Raw genomic sequence first — 18651 nt, 5'->3', positions numbered from 1 at the left:
GCCATTATTAATTACATTATCTGTCTCTCTTCTGGAGTAATCTTAATAACGAAAGAAAATAACAAACTTAAATTAACGAATTACTATAGATACGATGGGAGTTAAAACTTATTGGCTGGATTTTATTTCATCAAAATATTTTTAATCTGTTACACGTTAAAACAACATACATTTTAAGTACGTATTTAGTCCACGAACATTGTATATGACATTAAAACCATACTAAGAAATTAAACAGTAAATAAACAATCCAACCAATATATATTTATTGTATAATTTACTTCAACCCTTTATTTATACTTCAACGATAAAGCCAGTTCAGCAATTCCAATACGTGAATGCAAGTACATTCACCTCGGAAAGATATAACATGCACCAACAACACGATGCGGAACGTATCCGTGGGATTCGAAAGGAAATTTATTCCGGGTTTTCGAATTTAAACAAAGCTCTATGAATTAAATTAGTACCGCATAACAACAGATTGCTAAGGTTCCCGCAGAATCGTAGTAATATTAGGCAATAATTTTGATGATTTACTACTGGCACCGCCTTCCTCAGAGGCAATTACTATGCGGTCGGTCCGCAGCGGAAGGAAGCGGGTACGTCGATCCCGACCGCAATCATTTGAATACCTACTCGTAGACACATCGGTATTTATAACGCATACATACCATACATAATAATTCATGCCGTATCATGACATTTTATTGTTACATGTCGTATTCGCTTCGTTATGGTATGTTAATTAGGTGCGTGGTGATTACAAGGGGTATGTTTTATGAGATAACGATTAAAGAGGTAAATGTAAATCAAGCGGAAAGCGACAATTGCTTCATTCCCGTATATGTATAAATGTCTTTGCTGAAAAAAATAAATTTGCATTATATTCGATAGGAGTTAACCGAGCCGTAGGTTGATATTAAAGCCGTAAATACAAATACGACGGCTATTCTACAATTTCAGTAATAGCGTTGTTTACATAGATTGAAATAAATGCCACAAGTTTATTATTCTGTTAGAGCAGCGCGTGGAATATTTTTGAAAATATCGTGCAATTTCGAATACAAAATAAATAAATGGATTTATCTTACAAATAAAATCAAATGTGTATTTGATTAGTTGTGATCAACTAAAATAATTGTATAGTTTTGGTAAAGGCAAAAGTCAAATGATACCTTCGGGGTTTGATTAAAATAGTTCCTTTATTGTTACAAATTCGCTCTCCAGATCGAAATTATACAATATAGTGTACTTATTCATCATATAGAAGTTCGGTGGTTCTAAATTGAAGTAACTTTTGCTTTAATGAGTGCTATTAAACCACCTAACTATGTCTGTATTTCCACTCGATTTACAGTAACAGTACAGTAACAGCCTGTAAATTTCCCACTGCTGGGCTAAGGCTTCCTTTCCTTTTGAGGAGAAGGTTTTTGGAGCATATTCCACCACGCTGCTCTAATGCGGGTTGGTGGATACACACGTGGCTGGTTTTCGTTGAAATTTGACACAAGCAGGTTTCCTCACGATGTTTTCCATCACCGCCGAGATGAATATTTATATTCATTCACAAATTAAGTACATGAAAATTCAGAGGTGCTTGGGTTTGGAACCGCAATCATCGGTTAAGATGCACGCATTTTAACCATTGGACTATCTCGGCTCATCTTCTCGATTTAATTAAAAAAAATACGAATAGAAATAATACTAATACGGTATTTTTTATATTTTAAATAGTTTGTGCTAATTATAAATATAATTAACAACATTTTTATTAAATTTTTCGGTGTTAAGTCATAATGGCCTACAACATCACTTATTAAAATTGCTACGTAAGTGTTTAATTCAACAAAGCTTCCTCTCTTTCTGTCATTATTGATTTCGTATTCGAAAGAAGGAGACAGCGTCATTACTAATCATCACCTAACCAACAGTTATAGGAGAAGTATTCTACTAAAATTAGCAAAAGTATGGAATTAATATTGTCTACCACTGAATTAAATGGTGTATAAAGAATCTGAGATCATTTTATATCCAGTCACTTCGTGCAGAATCAACCTAAAATGGAAGAAAATGTACTCACATTGTACACGGAGCCGGACACTTTCGCTGGAAGTCTCTCCCCTAGCATTTGCAGCTCTACAGGAGTAATGGCCGGCTTCCTGTCTCGTCACTTTTTGCAGTACAAGCGATCTCGTACTTAGAATGATGCCAGACGTCATGTTCTGTGTAACTGGTCTGTCCTACGATAAAAGCAACGAATTGAATCTTAATTCATGTTATATTCTGATATTTACAAAAAAGGATATCTTTACTTTTTCTAGGTGGGTGGTCTGGATAACGGTACTCGGTGGTAAATGGTAACCATCGCAATTGGCTTAGCAATTTACGACTAGCGGTGATGCGACCCAGTTGATACGACACGTCTTAACTGAGAGTCGTAAGTTCAAATCCAGGCAAGCATTATTTGCCTGGATTTCAACTGAATTTGCAAGCCATAAACAAACTTTATTTTTCACAAGAGACTTTCACGGCAATGGGATATATACGAGTTGTTTTACTATTTGAAGTTAAGGAAAATGTCGTAAAAGAAATCTGAGAAATATACACCCATAAAAGGCAGAGTGGTGCACTAAGCTTCATAACATTTCCTTGTTTAAAAAAGGTCTCGGTCGAGCAATGGAATGGAAACAGGCTGTGAGAAGACTGAGAATATTTGTAACACTACCACAGATTAATATATCTACCAAACCATTTGCGAGATAAAAAAATATTACAAATTGTTTGTTCTTTCCAATAACATTATCAAGATAAATCTTATGATCGATATCTTCTATATGATTTACGCTTATAACATTAGCAGAAAATACAATAAATTAGTAAAGATAAATATCTACAGGAACGGAACCATTATTGGAATTGCTCTGTGTAATCGATTATCACTTACATTATGATACCACGATATCCTGTGTTCCCTGGGGTTGGCACGCACATTACATTCGAAGTACACGTCATCGCCTTCTTTGATGTCGTGAGGGTTGAGAGTGCTTCCAAGGGTCAATGTCAATAACGGACTGTCTGGAGGACAATTAATTAAATTATTTAAATTTTTAACAGCAGAGATTTAGAAAATTTAATTTCGTTGACTATTAAATAGCCTAATTTTATTATTAAGATGTCAATTGAATTTCAAGTGCTAAGTTTTAAATAATATACCAAAGCGATTTATAGACATTTTTTAGAATTTTATTGTAATTTTAACAAATATTTTTATATAAATTTAAAAATTTGTAGTTGAGTGCAAAATAATCACAAATATTTAAAAAAAGGACAACTTCAACACGATCAAGAAATTTAATATAATATTTCGTTCTTAAATTAATTTCTTTAAATGTTAAAATTCAATGAACAGAACGATAAATGTCAATAAATCTGAATCATTTAAATCTTCAACTTTATAACTCTAATCATAAGGATCAACTGTCCTATGTATCGGACTGTTAAACGTTACGCTTTGGTGACTATGACAATTACGCGCCATACCACGTTTGCCGTCCTTCTCTTTGATCAAACCGATTGCAGCCCGTGATCCGTATAAATTGAATCTTATATTGCATACTACACCACAATTTTCTAGTTGACTAACATCAAATATTCGAAATAAAAATAAATCATATTATTGGTTTCGAACAGTTTGTATTTTTTTAAGTTCAAGGTTCAATGGCTTTAGTCAAAATGTTAAAACCCTTAATAGCTATTTAAAGTATCTCTTTAGATATTTTAATTAACAATACAGTGAATTTAATATATGGTACTCACATTAAAATAGCACTGTCAATCAGTGAATTATATTCGCAAAGTAAATTTTAAATTCTCAAGCATCAAGCATTAATCTGCTAAGACTTTAATTTTAGCTTGATTATAAATAAAAGTGGGTATAATTAATCATCTGATGTCATCTGTTGCTTTAGCGATAAGATTCATTTTGTACTACTTTCCTTTCATTATCTATATACATAATATACTTTTCTAATGTTGTAATAAAATATATATCATATAATCGTATGGAATATTCGTAAAAATTGACAAAAGTCTTTTTAATACATAAACTCAATTTAATAAATCTATATAGTATAAAAATCGTACTAACATACGACGTTTAGTTTAACTTGATCGTCTATTGTTTTCTCAGGTAAAGCAGTATTCGCAGCGACACACTTCACCGTGACACCATGGTCCTCCGGAGCCGGATTGAAAATCAGCGTACTCACTGTCCAAGTTTCATTCGAGTGGTCACTTACCTACAAATTGTATAACGGGTGAGACTCTTTGAAACTCTAGTCAGTCTAGTTACCACAAAATCTTTGAAAGTTTATTCGAATATTTTGTATATTGTACTAGCATCTTGTTTTCACTCAGTACAAGTACTATAATTTCATTAAAACATAATTCCAAGATAATAACATAAATTAACAAAACATACTACTCTGTCAAACGATTCTAATTACGATTTGTCGACTGAAGACTTTTTTAATAGAAAAACAATGCTATCATTTTCTACGATAAAATTAACTTAATATAAGCATGATTTAATCATGAAATAATAATATTTTCAATGTTCATTACACAATATCGTGTCGAAATAAATAGTAAAATAAATCTTACTTTTTCCTTTTCAAAACTTCGATTATCCTTAAACCAAGTAATTTGCGCTGGAGGTCGGCTACCTTCAGCGACGCATCGTAATGTTGCTGCCGCACCAGCGAGTAGTTGCATCGGTCGACTTACCAAAGAAACTGATAACGGAGGTACTATAGAAAAAAATAAACATTTAAGAATTTCATTTCATCTCTTAGCTCTTTCTCTCCGATACAGACAATATTTATAAAATGATCATACATATTAGCTGTGGCAGAGAATGAGCTCAGTGATGGTCCATTGGCAAGAACAGGAAATCTTAAACGAAGACTGCTGTTAAATCCAAGCAAGCACCACTGAATTATCATTTGCTTCTTTCGTGCTTATAATTCATCTGCGTAACGTTGAACAAAAAAATCACAAGAAATCTTGCAAGTAATTTGAAGTTGGAACAATGTGCTAAAATACTGTCACGAGAAGGAAGGAAGAAGGAAACCTTAGCCTAGTAGACGTAAATGTCCCACACTTTGTGATTTACGTATTAGTGCTCCTCGTAGTTCACTTTAATACATAAGGTATAATAAACAGGACGTTAATATAACAACATTAAACAAATTATTATTCTCTTGTGCAAAGATAAGTTTCCATCTCCTTCGATGAGGACTAATAAATACGCATTTCTTGATATGTGATGTATGCGCGTTTTCATTCATGCCTAGAATTTGATTAATTATAAAAAATCTCGGCTCTTCTCACTCATTTTGTTAAATAATTAACAATATTAACAGCCTGTAAATTTCTCACTGATGGGCTAAGTCCTCCTCTCCCTTTGAAGAGAAGGTTAGAAGCATATTCCACCATGCTGCTCCAATGCGGGTTATCGGATACACATGTGACAGAATTTCATTGAAATTAAACACATGCAGGTTTCCTCACGATGTTTTCCGACACCGATGAGCACGAGATGAATTATAAATACAAATTAGGCACATGGAAATTCAGTGATCCTTGCCTGTGTTTGAACCACTGGGCCATCTCGGCTCTTGGCTCTCAGCTACATAATTAACATTTACTAATAACTAATTTTGGATATTGCATAATATCAGTTAGTTACAATTAGTTCACACTTCACAAATATTCGATAACAGACGAGTAATATGTTACCAAAATAGGTATTATACAAGTTTTATCTAAAACTACAGTTTCGTAAACGTGCTACATTAATATTGACAACATACGACAAATCAATTTTTCTTCTATACATAGACTTAAGTTACTTGAAATATCGGATATTTAAAAACACGTTTTCTGTCAATCCTCAACGCTATTAACACGTGAATCAAAAAGGATTTCATATTTATATTTACTTAAAATAACCCTGATGTCTGTTTAGCTCTAAGCCACTTAACTTACTGATAATAAATTTTAAATAACTTTAGGATCATTATTGTTATAGTGTTAAGGTGGAAATTTACATGAGCAATCTGTCAGTTATAAGCTTTTTGCGAAATATGTGAAATTAATAAAACTATCAGATAAAAATACATTGATTCTCAGATTATAAAACAAATGGCAGATATTATAGTGAAACAACAAAAGCGAATACAAAATCAAAATCGAATACAAAATCCAAATTTGTTTATACCTAAATAATTACTCAAATTAACGTTATAACAAAAAGACGCGTCATTTCGCATTACCTGGAATTTGCTCTCGCTTTTGATTGTTTATTTGATTTGTTGTTTCACTATGCTCTACCTGCCTTTGTATAATCTGTAGTAGTAGTAATAGGAATTCCTATTATTTCAGCTAAAATACAACTAAATAATTAAGAGAAGATATTATTTAATTTAACAACAAAAATAACAAACGTAATAATGACCGAACAAATAAAATGATTAAAATCAAAATTGTGTCAAATGTTTTTTCTCACTATTACAAATATTCTCAAAGCTAATAGCTATATGAATTTCGTTGATAACCTGAATTTTATAACAGTTATTACGTTTTTGTTAAATCAAATGAATTCTGAACGATATAGCGATGGAAAATTTGAAGCTACGAGCTCCATATCTAGCTTTATTGAACTAAATGCTATTGTTATGCACGTTTTATTCGAAACAATTTTTAATTGCTCCCGTTTGAATCAGCCTCCAACACAATGGACCCAATCCGCTTGATGCAAAAAGGTCCCACCTAAAAATATTTAAAAAAAAAAATAGGATTTTACAAGTTGCAAAATTACTCTTGATATAAGTTAAATATCAGCTTATTAATATCCCATAGCTGGGCTAAGGCTTCTTTTCCTTTTGAGAATATTTTGGGCTTTAATCAGCACAAGATTAATTAATTATAAACACAAATTTAGTACAAAAAAATTCAGTGGTGTTTGCCCATGCCTTGAACCCCCAATCCTCGGGTAGGCAACTAAATAATACGGAATTAAGGGGTAACTTAACCGATTATTATTTACCAAACAAAATTTCAGATAATGTTTACTTAATAGATTTTTACTGGTCATTTATCTTATTGTCAATTTATTCTTCGTAAAAAATCCTAAAAGAAAAGGAAAATTTTGCTCCAAAGAGGTTTTACATCATTTTTCAGCATCCCGTTTTCTCATCTTCCTAGAATTGTGGTTTTGACCTTTGCTCGCAATAGGTTATATATTTTACTTATGTTTTGTTTTAACGCAAAAATGACTATGATATAAGTGCTCGATAAAAAACATTTTACGAGATAACATGTTTTAAAATAAATCATTTAAAATAAATCAATAAAAATGAGTTAAAAACTTAGAAGGTTTATTAAATAGTAATACACAAAATTCACAATAAGTAAGAAATTAATGCAAGTTCAAAGAAAATGAGCAATGAAACTATGTATTACAAGTTTCGAGACTAAATTATGAATATTACATAGGTATGCCTAGGCAGGCAAAGGTCATCGAGCAAAAATGGTTTAAAAAGTTTGATTAATTTAAGCGTTATAAGCATAAAAATTTATATCGTAAATATTTAAAAAAAAAACTTTATTGAAATTTAATATTAAAATCAATGAATTATTATCTTTAGTCTCTAAAAGTATGATCGAAATTTTATCGCTCACCGTGTCAGCCTTGACTTTTAATTTTACTGTTTTTAAAATGTAATCAAACATACGTTGTATCGTGTAAAACATGAATTAAGCATAAGTTGTTACGTGACGTACAAGCGACTAAGGCGTTTTTTATTGAGATGCTTTTGAATAAAAACGAGAACAATTCTAACACCCGTGACCAAAACGAATCGTATACATTACCAGACATAAATAGATAAAAATCAAAATACTTACAATTAATTTCGAGTCTAACGATCTTTTCTTGCGCAGGTACAAGCAACGTGTTGGATGCTCGGCATTTAAATGTTTTATTAAGATCCTCTCTCTTCACATGCTGAAGCTCTAACCTGTTCACCACCACATGATTATCTGTCTTTTCGCCAATATACTGTGGAGCTGGTGTACCATCTATCAGCCAGGTTACTATTGGTTCTGGACGACCTATAATAATTAAATAATATTAATTCTATAATTTTATCGATTGGACAACCAGCCACGCTATCAACATCTGAACTCTAGTGCTACTGTGAGTTTCTCGATGTAAAAATGCAACAAATACCCCAACTAAAGGATTAAAAATAGGACCTTAAGTTCTGCCATATAAGCTACTGTAAAACTAACCGCTCAAAGGTATTTATTGGCAAACTTTAAACAAGTATAATCTAGTAAATATTAATGAAAACCGGCCCCACTTATTTAATACTAATAATAATACGCGTATGTGTTGACTTTGACACTTCGATTACTTTTTTTTTTAATTGTTTGACGTGTGTTTATTGAAAAATATTGTAACCGTGACAATTATTGTTCTTAAATAGTAAAAACGTTTTACTTACCTCATCAGGTATTAAGACAAGCGATAAGGTTTTATTACGTTAATCGCAGAGAGTTTTGCAGATAGAGTACATATTATAAGAAGTCAGCGTTAAAATTTGGCCCGATTCCAGGTAGGCGAAGACTTTACTCATGAAAAAGCTATTTTATGAAAATGTTAAGAATTTTTCTCGCACTATTTAATTTAAAGTATGAAATGGACTAAACGTGTATTACTGCGTTAAAGTTAACAAATATCAATGTATTATCTTAATTATTTAACGTATGTAAGACCAAATAATATGACAGAATACGAAAATTACATAATAGTTTTAAATTTCGAATCTTAATCAAAATATCTTAACTTAGATACCAAGTCACAAGTAAGTTATGTTGATAGCTAAACTTAAATTTACTATGGAAATTGAAATACAAATAATTTAATTCAATCCATAATCACTTCGTAACCACGTTTGATGAAGGTTAGCGAGCGAATGTAATGATAATACAGTCAAATTAAATAGTATAAACACTACTTTTTTAATTAATAAATACATACTGTAACTAAGGAGTCATGATACTTTCACTTTATAGTGGTATGAAAGATTTGCATTTTTTTTTTATTGATTTAATTGTATATCGCCAGACATGTTTTCCGTGCCTTTGGTGTATGTTTTTAATTTTTATTTTATTGTACTTGTATATTTTTAATCCAAATTTAACTTTGAGGATTAATTATTATATCTACACGTGATATATAAGCAAAGTAAATGTCTGTCTCAAACGAAGTCGTTGAATCCAGGCGGACATTCGAAACGAGTCCTTACCTCCGAGAAGTGATAAAATGGTTCAAGATTATTCAAAAAACGACCTTGAACAAAGTATTTTAATATTTAGATAACTTTATAACTTTATCTTAACATCAATACAACATCATATTGATACTAAAAAAATATATAATAAAATCACTAATTGACAGACACCGAATAATTCCAACATAAATATACACAATCGCTTTCATATTGACCTGGTGTATGCCCGCTGCATCATCACAATTGAGCACACAGGCAAAGATAATCCGTGACGGTACAACGATCCCTAAATAAAGTTTGACACCGGTAGTTCCTCCTGTGTTTATTATAAAGACTAAAATACAATGGAACTGCATTCTCTCGCGAGTCGCCCACCGTACTGGCGCACCGCCAGCCGTCCATACTGCGGACTTTTCAATGAAGCCATCGGAATGGAATATCTCTTCCAATGTTTCCATAAAAGAGTCAAGCAATAGAAAAATCGAAGAGTGGTAATTTCAGTTAGCTCGCCGAGACGTGCCAAATGCATTATCGAAGTTTAAATTATATTTTGTTCAGAAATATAAAATGTTCAAAATTGTAAATCATTTTATGGAGAAAATTTTACGTCTCCTTGTTCTTTCTGGAATTTTCTTTTTCAAGTATCTCCTTTAAAGATTTTTTTTTATACTTCATATCACGCTTGACTGAGTTCAAATCAGAATGTTATGTTATTATCTAATTGAAAAAAAAAATGTAACCAGATTCATCTTGTTAAATCCTGATATTCATCTATACATATTCTAATTTAATAGTAATTAAATGAGTTTATCCAGATGTACTTTAAATATAAAATATGTGATAACCAACCGTAACGAATTCGTACATTATGTCATAAGTTTGGAAAACATAATCCTATCCTATTGTCTCGTCAGCTTTAATCAAATTTTGGAAGCAACACGATGTACCTGTCATACAACATTAAACATTGGAAATTATGTGCTCTAATAACTTATACCGCGCGTCAATCGCCAAAGTTTCAAATGTCAAAACGGCAATAGAAAATTTGACAAATGAGTATATGAAATCACTGAGCCATAAATTCATATAGTCGACGTGCCTAATGTTACGCGAATAATTTCTACTTCATTTAAAACTAATGTTTACTCACGTTTCGAAAATAAATTAATTTGTACAACTGTAATTAGAACGAGTGTTATAGATACACGAGTCAATACGAATATTTGTTGAAACATTTTTAATAAAAGTTTTCATATATCTACAATAGTCTGAGTTCTTTATAGCAACCCTTGGCTCCAGCTATACGTAACATACTATATACGTATAGCTTACATTCAATATGAAAGAAGAGTCTAAACTTCATCCAAATGTAATTTCTATATATTTGTGAAATACCACCGACTAACTCACAGTATCTCCGAAACTATAAGTCTGATTGATTTGTAATTACATAGCATATTTACTTGGTGACATAGACGGTCATTAATACTTTTTTGGTAAACTTCAAATGGGGGAAATCTTTGAATGTTATTCGTACGATGTCGGGCCGAATAACTAGTATTAGATATATTGGACATACGTGGACAGCTACGAATTTATGACACACTGATGGATGATGAAGAGATGGCTACATTTATTGATATGAGATGTCATACCTAGTCCTCATCCTAGTAAATATACTAGGATGGGGACATATATTTATTGAAAATATACGAGACTAAATTTGTCTATGAGCTTGGATGCTTAATCTCATCGCCTGTTTCGATAATCAAACTCTCATAACTATCATTCAAATTCAAATATCTTTATTTAACATAGAAGTACTACCCTTTTTTACTGATTGTCAAATTTTACAAGCGGTTCGAAAAAAAACCTAAGAAGAAGCGGTAAAAGAAATTCTGCGGTTTTTTTTGTCAGTAATTTGTGTTAAAAATAATATATTTTTATTTTTGGAGAATAGAGGTGATCGCTTCTAAAAAAAATTTTCTATTATATAAATCAATAATATACTCGAACCTAGTACGGAAGAGCAATATTAATTGAATATGGATATTAAACAAATAAATAAATATTGGACAACATCACATATATTACTCTGATCCCAATGTAAGTAGCTAAAGCACTTGTGTTATGGAAAATCAGAAGTAACGACGGTACCACATACACCCAGACCCAAGACAATATAGAAAACTAATGAACTTTTTCTACATCGACTCGGCCGGGAATCGAACCTGGGACCTCGGAGTGGCGTACCCATGAAAACCGGTGTACACACTACTTGACCACGGAGGTCGTCTAAACAAGGCAAGCTGTAATCGTTTTTTACATTTAAAAACATTTTTCTGATTTTGAGAGTTTTTTAATACATTTTTAAATAAAGCGTTAACAAAGAGAATTTTATTTCAACTGACTGTTACTATTGAAAGAGTCGGAATATGTCATTTTTAATATACGTAAGTCTCTGTTAATCAAATTTGAAAAAATATTTATTTACATTATTTACAATCAAAGTGACAATAAACAAAAAATTAAAATGTCTTAAAAATTAAAAGAATTAAATAAAATACCGAAACTACAACCAAAATATTGGTGATTTCCTAAAGTCAAAATACTCTTTATAAAAGAAGGTTTACATACTTTTGAATTATCATTTTACAGAACTATATTAAAAGTAAACCTACCACCGGTTAGGAATGTAGATTCTACCGACAGGAACCAGTGAGAAACTATAGATAAAATATTCAAGGAAACTTACCACCCCGTACTTCACAAACGAGCACCAATGCGGCCCCTTCCACTAAAGGGCCAACAATACCCGATACATCAGCTCCTGATTTGTCGTATAACAACATTTGATGAGGAGGCACTACAACAGAAACAATTACATTATATACTACACAAATTTAATCGATATATTCGAATACAAAAATCGATGTAGGTGAAACGATAATATAAGTACTACACAAATTTAATCGATTAAGTCTACACCGATTTCGCGCACAGATAACAATTTAGATATAATGTAAAGCAACATTAATACGTTTAAGTTTTTTTTTTTATTTATTAAATCTAAAAAAAATTAAAGTAAAAAATTGAATCAGATTAAAAATAATATTTTTTTTTATTTACTTATTTCTTATCACAACTTATTATTGATTTTTAATCTAAATGAATGATCGGAAGATTATATCTATGATGCTTAATTAGCTGATCCAATTTTTAGAGCAACAACAAATTAATGCATATTATTGAAAGTGCAATAAGTATATAAGTAAGTTTCTAAAATTTTAATTGTTCATGAGTTATTTTTGCTGGCGATTCTCGGGTTAATAAATGAATCTTTGATAAAAATAAACCTGCAAACTATTTGTCAAATTATCATGAAAAAACATACATTCTTCAATAATACGTATTGCAATCCACAAAAGAGCATATCGCGTATATTTTATTCCGTGTCTAACCACGATAAACAAAAAATAAACATATAATACCACCTTCATTTAAATTGACCTGATGGACTCATCGTTGAATGAATAACTAATTTATTCTTAATCTATTCTAACCAAAGTTGAGGACGAAGAAGAGGACTATGCAATAACCGAACAAATGTCTAGTTTAAGCAACAAAAAATATTGTTAACTCATATTATAAATAAATTAAAAGAATAGGTTTTTATTGCTATTCGCTTCGTGAATATCGACTAGATGGCGTTAGTGTGTACACATTTTAATACCTATCGAACGATTGTATAATGACTACATGACTGGTATATAATATACACAGATATGACATCTGTCAGTTTTAAGTATAACAATAAAATTAAACAGATTAGTATTGTTGAAAAGTGACACGTTCACCTTTCTCGGATAAGAAAAGGTTATCAATGTATCAAATATGAATTCTAAAATGATTATTTTTTTTTTCGTTAATTCTCTAATTATCTTCGTTGATTTTTCTACGATCGTATCGTATCATGTTCGGCTTTTTGTAAAATTTACATTTATTTACATAATTTTTTTTTTATTGTAAATGAAAAATACCACGTTTAACGGAAAAGTGAGCTCGCAATATAAACAGACTTAACCCCAATGAAAACAAGAGGGGGAACGCTTCTCGGAGGGAGATAACAAAGAATTTTCTTATTATTTTGCCGCATACTTAATATCGCTGATCGGCTTACAAGATTATAAGATATTACGACGTCTTCTGCATTATTATTTCACGCCTAGGTAATAGCTTTTGTTATTCCAATACCCTTACGATTGTAGCACAAATGTATTTAATTTGATAAATAATATTTATCCATACTGGCCCAATGGTTAGGTTAGGTACGCGTCCTTTTTAACCGATGATTACAGGACCAAACCCAGACAAGCATCGATTAATTTCCACGTGCTTGATTTGTTTTTATAATTCATCTTGTGAACATCGTGAGGGAAAATGCTAGATGCTCGTTTCCTTTAATAATAATGATATTATGCCATATGTGTCTCCATAACTCTGTATTGGAACAGCGTAGTAGAATAGGCCTTAGTCCAGTAAACATATTATATATTATGTCACTGTCATAGTATTTTCAGCATTACAGATAATTGTTTCTAACACAGTATGAGCTTGGAAAATTAGCGTTGAATTATTATTTATTTATTGTAATACCTCCTTATAATTTTAAAATATTGCTGGCAGCTGAATTTTTGATAGTTTAAGATAATTTAAAATTGGAAATGTAAAATTTCTGAACACAATAACATTATATTATATTTATTCCCTTTTGTATTATATACATGTTATTACTTACAGACTGTAAATTTCCCACTGCTGGGCTAAGGCCTCCTCTCCCTTTGAGGAGAAGCTTTGGAGCATATTCCACCACGCTGCTCCAATGCGGGATGGTGGAATACACATGTGGCAGAATTTCGTTGAAATCAGGCACATGCAGGTTTCCTCACGATGTTTTCCTTCACCGAGATGAATTATAAACACAAATTAAGCACATGAAAATTCAGTGGTGCTTGCCTGGATTTGAACCCGAAATCATCGGATAAGATGCACGTGTCAGAATAAGTAAGAAATAAATAAATAATTAGACGATTACAAACAAGGCTTACACTATGTATTGTATGTTTTAATCAATTCTGTAATAATAATAATTTAAGTTATTTTTTAATTGTATTGATAACATTGATATTAAATAAGAGGGTACTTTGACTTTCATTATTGTGAGTCACGTGATTTGTAGTGAGGCTTATATAAGTGATGGAAGCTCGGTACAGAACACTTTACTTTAATTTTACTTTTCACTTTGATCCTGGACCAGCAAGGTGCTAACATTTAAGGTAGGATATAATTTTGTGATATACTATAATTGTTATTGCTTCTTAAATTATTGATGAATATATGAATTGTGTTTTTTGCAATTATCAATATACAAAGTTAGTATTAAGGTAATTTGTTTTAATGTAAATATTAATTGATACAATATAAAGATTACTACAGCCATTATAATAGTTAAATAAATATTTGTGTTTCATATATAATTTTTTATTGTCTTAAAACCTTAAAATATAATAAAGAAATAGAAAATACTTATTATATATTTTATTATATATCTATTACTTATTATATATATTATAATCGTGGAGGTTTATTTTATAATGTTTAAAATACCATCACCAGACCAAACATATTTACGCAACTTATATTAACAGATGCAATGCTAAATTATTACATAGGTAGTTGCGTTTCATCCTCTTAACGTGAAAAACGTGTATTTCATGTTCTTGTATATAATAAACTGAGAAGAGGGCTTTATTGAAGAAGTGTATTGTATGTGGATCCAAATTATGAGGAATATCTTCCCTCTAAAATCTCCGTTCTTTTCTCCCAAATCAGATCGCGTTTCTGTACGTTTAGTTTCGTGCGTTCAAATGTAAAAATTTAATTAATTTATGTGTCATTTAACTTACTTCAAGTATTAAATACCAAACTAGTTTCACAATAAAAAAATCCATTCAATAGTTTTTTTTTATCAAATAATATATATTTCTTCATTAATCAGTTAATAAATAAATAAAAGTCTAACACAAGTTGAACACTGAATCAAATCAAATGACTATTGAAATTTATATTCATGTTAATATAATACAGTCATATTTAACTAATATATATGTACGTTATGTTGTAACATAATATAAACATTGTGCATATCAAATAATTGGATTATGGTTACGTTATATACATTAAACTAAATTTATTCCTTTATATTATTCTATTTATATCTATCTATCTATATATATATAATAAAATCGTAACTGATCGAAATATGTACATAGAAGATATTTGAGAAAAAGTAGGTAGGTACTGGGAGTATTTATTAACGCAATAGATCAATAAATTGTCATTTTTAGAATTTTTGTCTGTTTATCTGTTCGTTTGTTACCGCTAATCTCGGAAACGGCTTTACCGATTTGGATGCGGTTTTCACTAATATACTATAGTTAAATCGGGGTTTGTTTTAATAAAATGGGTCCACATATAAAATATATATTTCAATTAAAAAAATATACATTAAATATTTATTTCAAAAATGTCGTCAAGTTCATTTGGTTGAAGCTTTGGTTAAGTATAGTTTGTAAAACAGTTATAACTGACAGTTAATGTGTTAAAAAAAACTGATAACTTCAGAGATCAATGTAAGTTGAGCTATCAGCAATGTAGTCGATCATATGAAATAGGGTTTAACTTATACTGGTCAATTTAAATTTTAGCCAATATAAGCCGTGCCCGCGCCGCTGCCCCCTCCCGATGACGTTGTTGAGGCCATTAGGACCAACAGCATACTCAGCTCGAAAAAAAGCGGTGCTACCTGTAGTATTGAATGACTGCAAGCGTGTGCATGTATATTACAATAATATTTAAAACGCTCGCGGTTACAATACTATTTTTATGTGTTATATCTCCTTAATATATTTAATAAGATAGGCTAATACGATTACATAAGATCTCTACGATGATAAATACATAAAGATTATGCACGGAGTTGATTAGAATTGATGCTCCCCTGACCGATTTTGATCCGACAACCGTTCATAATTGAAAATAGCCTGCACAGGTGATATAATAGTGCACACATGTTCAAACTCAGGTGCAGTTTGTTTTAAATTCAATAGGACGGTAATTTACAGACATGAATAGGCATAGATCAGGCACAAACGGATTTACATGTTTTCGGAAGAACTGCGTATATGGTACAGATTTTTCACTTCGGGCAGCAACTAACTAAATTCAGACCTCAGATATTTTTTATCGGCTTGATCCGGAATCTGAACCCAAAGTTTCCAGTTCTATTGCCCTATAAGCGAAACACTATTATATGAGAATAACATTTATTATATAACTAGCTGTTACCCGCGGCTTTACCCGCGTAGAATATGAATATATTTACAAATTAACTTAAAATGTTACGTTAATGTAAGACCTCTTTGTATACCACATTGGTGTGAATTTCAGCCCTTAGGGTAGAATATCCAGAAACGCTTAAATACGAATCAACTCATTTTTAATCGGTAGCCCAAAAATAAAATTCCATGCTTTTAACTTCAAAACGACGGACTTCCGGACTAACCTGTATACGAAATGTCAAACTCTATTTCTCCCCTTAGGCGTAAAATATCCAGAAACGCTTAAATACATATCAACTCATTTTTAATCAGTGGCACAAAAATAGTTTCATGCTTCTAACTTCAAAAATGAAGGTCTTCTAGACTATCCTATATACGAAATGTCAACTCAATTTCTCTCCTTAGGCGTAAAATATCCAAAAACGCTTAAAAGCGAATCAACTCATTTTTAATCGGTAGCCCGAAAATAAAATTTCATGTTTCTAACTTAAAAAAATCCATACGAACGTTCAACCCCTATTTCATCCATTTAGGGGTAGCATATCCAAAATTCCCTCCTGAGTGGGTGTCGTGATATGTTATTTTATAAGTGTACAGCCTAAAATATAAATTTTACGCTTCTAGTTCTAAAAATTCTAAACATGACGATACTTCCAACAACTTATAACCTTTCATCCCCCTTTTCAACCCTTTACAGCACTTTTTTCCAAATAAAAAGTAGCCTATATCCTTTCTCAGGCTCTAGACTATTTGTGTACCAAATTTAATTTAAATCGGTCCAGTAGTTTTGGCGTGAAAGCGAGACAGACAGACAGAGTTATGTACTTTCGCATTTATAATATTAAGTATAGTATGGAAGTATGGATTGTTATTTCCCTCGCATATAGCTCTCTACTATAATAAAAATAAATAAAAATTATGAATACACGTATCGAATCACGCACGCACGTTCGTGCTAAATTAAAGATTTCCTAAACCAAATCTTGGAACATAGCAATTTTCTCCCTTTGAATAATAATAATTAAATTACATAGTGATCATCACAGAATGTAACATGATCGAATGATATTAAATGTTGTATTTGTTTTATTATCCTGTGAACAAGAATCCGTTGTTATAAAATGTAATTTGATTTATGACGATGTGAGTACACCTGATTACAGAGCAGTTCTTTGTGGGAACGGGTCCTTTGCTAACAAAAGATATAAAGTAAATTGCCTCTTGGCACGAGTTGTCTAATGGTTTTGAATGGAGTACACGTGGTATGAGGCTTACTTTAAATGCTTTGTTCCGAGTAAAAGAAAATTTTCCATCTCCTTTGGTATGTCTCGTCAGTTTGGATGGGGTAATTTCTTTGAGCGACCGTAGTACGACGCGTTTAAACGCTTATATACGATTATCGTGTTGTATCGAGGAAGCAATGTTTAAACGTCAATCGGTTGAATACTCACTTATTGATCTTTTGTTTATCTATTTCAATGTTGATAAATATTATGTCTTTTAATAGTTAAACATGTTATTTTTACTTGTAAAGATACGCATCTCGTATTGAAAGAGAGAGAGGGCCATACCATTTATTCCTTTTGCTTTTTCAGCTTTATTTTGTTCGACGCCGTTGGTCTACGATTATCCGAACTTGTCACAGGCAGGTCCTCTGCTTCGGCCTCCGCGTTTACTAATTAATGCCGCATGGTGGTACAATATTTGGCGTATGGTACCTTCCCAGACGGGCTTGCTAAAGACACTACCGCCATGAAGCATAAAATCGACCTAATTCATCTTACATTACGCGTAAAATTATGTACATGGACCTCGCATATATCTTCCCAGGTGGCGCATCATTAGCTTATGTAGTTTCTAAAAAATGGATGAATTTCTTGGTATAGCTT

General features: G+C 31.4%; 1 protein-coding gene across 1 annotated transcript in view; it reads right to left on the bottom strand.

Annotated features, from left to right (window-relative positions):
- The window catches only part of LOC113396100 (neural cell adhesion molecule 1-like), a 141176-nt gene that overhangs the window by 15008 nt on the left and 107517 nt on the right, over nt 1–18651 (bottom strand). The window contains exons 4-9 of the mRNA XM_026633890.2: nt 12118–12228; nt 7972–8178; nt 4666–4811; nt 4151–4301; nt 2948–3078; nt 2084–2243 (exon numbers count right to left, since the gene is read on the bottom strand). Coding sequence (XP_026489675.2) covers nt 2084–2243; nt 2948–3078; nt 4151–4301; nt 4666–4811; nt 7972–8178; nt 12118–12228 — 906 coding nt within the window. The remainder of the gene's footprint in view (nt 1–2083; nt 2244–2947; nt 3079–4150; nt 4302–4665; nt 4812–7971; nt 8179–12117; nt 12229–18651) is intronic.

Source organism: Vanessa tameamea, chromosome 19 (genome assembly GCF_037043105.1).
Source record: "Vanessa tameamea isolate UH-Manoa-2023 chromosome 19, ilVanTame1 primary haplotype, whole genome shotgun sequence".
Classification (NCBI taxonomy): domain Eukaryota; kingdom Metazoa; phylum Arthropoda; class Insecta; order Lepidoptera; family Nymphalidae; genus Vanessa; species Vanessa tameamea.
Note: the sequence above shows the minus strand (reverse complement) of the source record. Positions and strands in the feature narration are given on the sequence as shown.